Below are 6,614 nucleotides of genomic sequence, written 5' to 3'. Positions count from 1 at the left end.
TCCGAAGGGGACCACCTTCAACTTGAGGAAATTACTGCAAAACCTTTGAGAAATGAAAGTAGAAATGACTAAATCTCAAACACTAAAAATGGAAACAGTAACAAGTTAGTATTTAGAGCCCTCAAGTATGCCACCTTAATATAAACAGCATCAGGCTCCTCAATCAGGATCAATATACGGAAATCCTTTTTGAGTAGTTGTATAGTTTCAATAAATATGTCGCAATCGTATGAATAAAAGCTAAACACTGTACTTTACATGTAAGCCAGCACCACCAACAAATTTAAAGAAGAAAATTGATCTTTAAAGGTGTGGGTTGTTTCAATACAGAGATGTTTTGTGTTTCTATAGATTATATGTGATATTCCTATACAGGGCACGGTCTATACAATTACTCAAATTAGACTGTCGCCTCTCCCTTTCGATAGTAGAATAGTAAGAGACCTATTGATGATTACACAAAACGCCAACTAGAGGCACGAAATTTGAAATTCTCTCCTTTTGTTAATAAAAACCAGGACCGAAGTACCAGTACAAATACCAAATACCAATTACGAAAAAGACGGGACAATCAACCGCATACAGTACTCAAAATTTCGCAACATATTCTGTTTTAAATCGTGCTTCTTGAACTCATAGGCTGTTGTCCCTGTGGTAAAATTCAATATTTCCACTAATCACGTTTCCATTGTCACCGTGGTAGTGTTTGTATGTCGTCTCACATGTTGAGACTATATCGTACTCGGGCGCTTGTCTCCGACGCAAGTACCACATGTAAGCAGTTTGTAGCTCCATAGTGCAACCGGAGGCTGTGTATGGTGCTACGTACACCGATTATTGAGTACAGGGGCTTAGTTTCAAGAAAAAAGAATTCCTGCCCCCCCTAAAAAAATAGAAAAATAGTAATTAGAACATAAATATTCCGAATCTTTCCCTTAAAGTTGATTGTTCTTTTCTTTATTAAACAATTTTTTATGTCCGAGGAGTCCGTCAAGTATCGGTTTTATCAATATACCCCTAAGTACTGGGTTGCAGTTCATTATGCAGTAATTTTCTTTATCCTTGCCATCGTTGAAGCATATTTTGTGGTTTCCATATATGTAAAGTTTAGAGGTCGGATTAGATCAAAGAAGTTGAGGAGGTATTGCAATGTCATGATCCCATTTTTCATAGGGATACTTTTGGAGGTTATTGGATTTACCGCCAGGGCTTTTTCTTGCAAGAATCCAGAAACGCTTATGCCATTTGTGATTCAATCTGTCTGCATTTTGATAGGGCCAACACTTATTTTAGCAAGCACTTACATGATCTTTTGCGAATTTGCAAGAAGTCTTGATGCTGAATCTTACTCGAAGGTACCTTTGTCGTATCTTTCTAAAGTGTTTGTCACTGGAGACATAGTATCTCTTTTTGTACAAGTATGTGGTGGTGGTTTACAGGTTGTCCAGTCTGAGAGTTTACAAAAATTGGCTAGAGTCTTGGTCATTTTAGGAGTTATTGTGCAATTACTTTTCTTTACTGGGTTTTGTTATGTGCTTTTAAGGTTTATCATGAAAATCAGGTCAAACCCTACTAAAGTGTCAAACACATTGGAACTGTCGTTTCCGAACATAGGTAACTGGAAACACGGATTAATGGTGTTGGGTTTAAGTTGCATTTTGTTGATGGTGAGATCTGTCTTCCGTTGTGTTGAAATGATTGAGGGTTATAATGGTCAACTTCAGTCAGGAGAGGTATATCTTTTTACCCTTGATACTGCCATGGTGCTAGTTACAATTTCTTTGCATTTGACTTTCAACTGGACCGGCTACTTTTGTCGCGTTCACCACTTTTATAGTTCGGTTTTTGATGATGCTGAACTTGAGAGTATTGTGAATTGAGTTTAATTGAGTGCTGTAATCAAGATGCTTACTAAGTCGTTTGACAATATAAGCCTGCACGATTAAAAAATAATCCAGAAAGTACTGTACTTCTTCAACACATATACCATTATATCTCATTTTGTAAAAAGGTTAGGCAAAGAGTCCAGCTCTACTAGCTCTAGCCCATACATCCACATTCAAAAGTCATGCAATATCTAAGAATTGAATGTGAACCTCTTTTCTTCTTTTGTCTGTAACAACCAAATTAGAACAATTAATATCAAATTCAAAATCATTAAAGTTACAATTTTTATAATTTTTATTCATACGAGTGAGATATATTTGTTCAAACCAGTGCGACATAATTTTTCAAGCCATTGCGACAAGAATTTTGTTTTTTATGTGAATTTGTTCTGAGTAGAAAAATAAAATCATAAATATTAACGAAGTTTAAGCTGGAATTATACACAGACAGATATGTGGATGGGTTTGGTAATAGCTTCATTTTGGAGGCAGATTAAATGGATTTGGAAAGTGAGATAGTCCCATTGGAGGTATGTTTCAGTTACAATGACTACATTGAAGCGTTGCATCTAAACGAGAGTGAAGTTGATAACCTGCAATCCGACATGGAATTCGATAATGTAGATGTAAACTAGATATGAATCCTGAACAAGAACAAAGTTGTGCACGTGAAACGGGTCCATACAGAGACAACTCTAAGGCACAAAAGCAAAGATTCTGGCAACTAGTTATCGAGCAAGGGTGCTCTGCGTACAAGGCGGCCCAAGAAAACTATATCAGCTTGAAAACAGCTTATACTTGGAAAAAAAAGTTGAATCGCCAAGTCGTCTTTGAACTCACTGCTATTTACGAGGAACCGAAAAACGTGGCCGCAAACCTCTTCTCTCCGAAAAACACAAAACCTATTTTAAAGAACTGGTTCTTTCAGACCCTATCTGCTATTTCATGCCATGGATTGGTGATACTAAACAAGACATATTAAATACAAGCATACCTGGGGTATGTGGTCAGATAGCCTCTCATTGTATCAAGTCGAAGTAAACAGCAACTTCACCAATGTAACTGCATTAAATTCTTGGGTAAGATATGTTTGGTACGGAACCAACAAATGCAAATTGAGATTAAAGTGTTTGCGTGTGGACTTTGTTGATGTGCGAATAGGGGATGACCTAAAATGTAAGATTGTTGACGTCTTTACCACTGACATTTTGAGAGAGTTATACCTTGTTGGATGTTCTGACCTTAGCGAACCATTCCAAGGTACTAATATAGATGTTGCATATCCAAAACTAACACATCTAGGGTGGCAAAGCCATCGCATTTGTTATGAAGACTATCTAATTCGCTTTGTGATTGAACGGCACTCGTGGGTTAATCCACAACTTGAGCCAGGATGTATTGGATTTCATTGGTTTTCAAAGTCTATAAAGTACAAAGAACCTTGCCATTCTTTGACTAAATTCAAGTATAAGATGGAGAAAAGGAAGAGAAAAGGGAAATCAGTCATAAAATTCAAGAAATGCTACATTGAGCTGGAATTGGGAATTATGCCTGCACTATACGAAGGGTTCAACATTGAAATGTAGAGTGATTGTAGACAATCGCCATAGCGAGGGTTTTGGAATTTTATTTGAAGATAATAATTTGATAAGGGACCAAATATGTTTATACGCATCTCAAGCTGCTTTTTAATGCACAGGTTGATGCATTTCATGGTACTTCTAGATTATCTCCTAAAACAAACGAGTTTGGTTTTATTTTATTGTATTCGGCTTATTTGAACATATTTAAAGGCTATTAAAACGTTCCTTCTAAACTTTTATAAATGACGCCGCACTTGAAAAAAGTGTTCATTAGAGCAAACAACCACTCAAGCAGGTATATTTGGAGTAATAATCATCTACCTACGAAAAGCATATCTTAATATAAGTGGCCAGATTGGGCAGTGCCGGGTCACGCAACGGTTGGTGCAGGAGAATCAGCTTCAGCAGTAGACTCACAGTAGAGCTATAGAAAGACATTGTGTCAAACTGTTCATCTTCCCTTACTCTCAACCCCATCTACTTCCGCTTTTTTCCAAACTTCATTTCTGGCAAGATAACAACAGGAGGAACAATGTACGAGTTGAAGGGTGTTGCAACACCAGCAAAAGCATTATAAAAGGCAATAATAGAAGTTATGATTCCAATAACACCACCAGCACGAGAAACACCCATGTCTTCAGTAAACAGCGCACAAGCCATAACTAAATAAGTCAATCCCAAAAACACAAACATCAGAAGCAATGCCACCGTTGATTTCAAAAGAAGCAGGACAACGATAAAAGTCCATATGGTCCACCCTAATAGATATAACCCTACTGCATTTTGTAATTGGTCAGTCCCTTCATAAGCAGCAGCAATACCAAACAGTGGAATGAATATAGCAGCGTAACTAAGCCAAAATCCTCCATATGAAAGTAAAAGTGTAAATGCAAATGTATTTCCAGTGAAGAATTCAAGTATTCCAGCTAGTATCAGGGCTGTTGAACCGTAAAAACAAGCTATTGAAACAGCAACATTGGGAATGGTTATACCCATGACCCGAGCATTAAACAAACCCATAATCAAGCAACCTACTCCGAAAGAAAATAATCCAAGTGGTGCTGGATTGATGTTGAATTTGGGGAATGGTGCAACTCCTGGATTTAATGAACCACCAAATGCGGACATTAATTCATGACGATAGTAGGTTTGTCCTCCAATGGTGACTAATTCATCTCCTTTGCCATGCGTATGGATTCTTGATATGGATGAGTGATGTGATTGATTAGTCTGCAGGTGTTGTACTTCGTGCACCTCAACATGAGAAGTACTTGGTTTGTAGCTTTCAATTGACGATGAAGATGACATTTCGTGCGTGGTTGTTTGTTCTTCTTGAAATGATTATCTCACCATAGCTCTTGATACATGGATCTTGTGGTCCCCAATTTATACATTCTCCAATTTGAGAGTCATCCACCAAACCCCATTCGCCCCTCCCTTCCTCTGACGCCTCCATGTGTTTGCTATATAACCAGTCTGGTGTGTTTTTTCAACAATTTTGGTGTGAACACAAGCGGGGACTTACCCCATACGATCGGCAAATCTCTTCTGAGAAACGTTTATCGGGGAGATTTTTAATGCAATGACTGCTATATTTATGAGAGGAGTATTGAATGAACACAAAAGGGGCAAGTCAACACGACTGAGACTGCGACTGAGGTGAGAGAGTTCTTGTATCTGAAAGCATACCAGCCCATATACTATGAGTACTACCAAGCAAATTAATGGACTAGTATGTCAAAACCGGACTTGGATTACCAGTTTCACTATGTCATCTTTTGATATACTTCCAACTTCAAAAGAGAAAACAAACAGATAGATAAGCCACTTCAGATAATACAAGAAGATCCTTTTTGCGTCAACTGTGAACCTGGAAATGTTCTCCGCCTTAAATCGTTTGGTTTTGCACAAACCCCAGGTGGAGTAGTTGTTTGATTATTCGAATAGATAGATAAAAAAATTGGGAACAATTTTAGGGGAGATAGTTCGACGGAGATTTTTAACCGCCAATGACTATCATATAGAGATGTACAGTCTTTCATCAAAAGGCAGAGAATATGCGCGAAGGGGTTATACTGTATGTAAGAGTACTTGTTTATCATTATTCCCACCATTTGCGCACTTCAAACACGCAGTCGTCAATTCTTTCGTTTTCGTAAATTTCTTTGTCCGGAAAATAAAGTTTTTCAATATAGTGGATTTGTCTCTAACTCTGTCAAGGTAAGCTTTTTCGGGGCCGAATGCGCTCTCAAAATTCCGTGAAGTGAAATTTGATGAGACATGGAGGGGAATTCACACAAAGTATCAACTACAATCAATCGGAACTCATTTTTCGCACACCAAGTTACTACACCTTGTGTAGATGACAATCGAACCTACTGCTTCCGTTGCAAAATTGTTTTGCGAGGGGACATGTATGGTGTCCCTGACGTGACCTAAACCCAGAAAGATACAAGGGGGGCTGTACCTAGATTCTCCATATGTATATACAAATGTATTTCCGTTAAATTTGGTTTTGTTTATCTTTTTGCTTGATAACACTAACTTACGTTGCTCGTTGTTGCTACATTATGCACAAAAGTTTTACTACACAAAGCATTTCCCACTCGGGGTTCCCCATTTTTTTTGGGAAATTTTTTGCAACAATTTTTTTTGTGGGGTAACTGTACTTTGATAAGATTTAACTGACACACCTACGATATAAGCGATTACACGTAAAATATAGGCAGTAGTTAATTAGGGTGGGCGTCCTCCCCCGCCTTCTTTACTAAAAACTTTTTCAGAATTTAGTTACCAATTTAGAAAGCCAACAAATGACCCAACTTATTGGATCGCAGAAGATAGGAGAAGCCTCAGGTGGATACAGTGTTTATTTTTATTTCATCACCAGTGCGACATAATTTTTCAAGCCATTGCGACAAGAATTTTGTTTTTTATGTGAATTTGTTCTGAGTAGAAAAATAAAATCATAAATATTAATGAGAAGTTCAAGCTGGAATTACACGCTGACAAAAATATGTAGACGGACTTGGCAATAGCTTCAATATGGAGGCAGATCAAATGGATTTGGAAAGTAAGATAGCTCCATTGGAGGCGTGCTTTAGTTATAGTGAATACAATAAATTGTTCCATCCAAATGAAATTT

General features: G+C 37.6%; 3 protein-coding genes across 3 annotated transcripts; 2 read left to right on the top strand and 1 right to left on the bottom strand. All coding sequences in view use genetic code 12, as the record gives it.

The window, feature by feature from the left end:
- Window positions 1-974: 974 nt before the first annotated feature.
- Window positions 975-1,880, top strand: CORT_0G03560 (hypothetical protein; the record flags this gene model as incomplete). The annotated part of the gene is made up of 1 exon (XM_003871108.1): window positions 975-1,880. One exon carries the CDS (start codon window positions 975-977, stop codon window positions 1,878-1,880), a length of 906 nt encoding a protein of 301 aa, XP_003871157.1.
- Window positions 1,881-2,887: 1,007 nt separating this feature from the next.
- CORT_0G03550 (Yhr032w protein) lies at window positions 2,888-3,472 on the top strand (the record flags this gene model as incomplete). The annotated part of the gene is made up of 1 exon (XM_003871107.1): window positions 2,888-3,472. One exon carries the CDS (start codon window positions 2,888-2,890, stop codon window positions 3,470-3,472), a length of 585 nt encoding a protein of 194 aa, XP_003871156.1.
- Window positions 3,473-3,946: 474 nt separating this feature from the next.
- CORT_0G03540 (Yhr032w protein) lies at window positions 3,947-4,777 on the bottom strand (the record flags this gene model as incomplete). The annotated part of the gene is made up of 1 exon (XM_003871106.1): window positions 3,947-4,777. The coding sequence occupies one exon, from the start codon at window positions 4,775-4,777 to the stop codon at window positions 3,947-3,949; it is 831 nt and encodes a 276-aa protein (XP_003871155.1).
- Window positions 4,778-6,614: the final 1,837 nt, after the last annotated feature.

The sequence above is a fragment of the Candida orthopsilosis genome (assembly GCF_000315875.1).
Source record: "Candida orthopsilosis Co 90-125, chromosome 7 draft sequence".
NCBI lineage: Eukaryota > Fungi > Ascomycota > Pichiomycetes > Serinales > Debaryomycetaceae > Lodderomyces > Lodderomyces orthopsilosis.
Note: the sequence above shows the minus strand (reverse complement) of the source record. Positions and strands in the feature narration are given on the sequence as shown.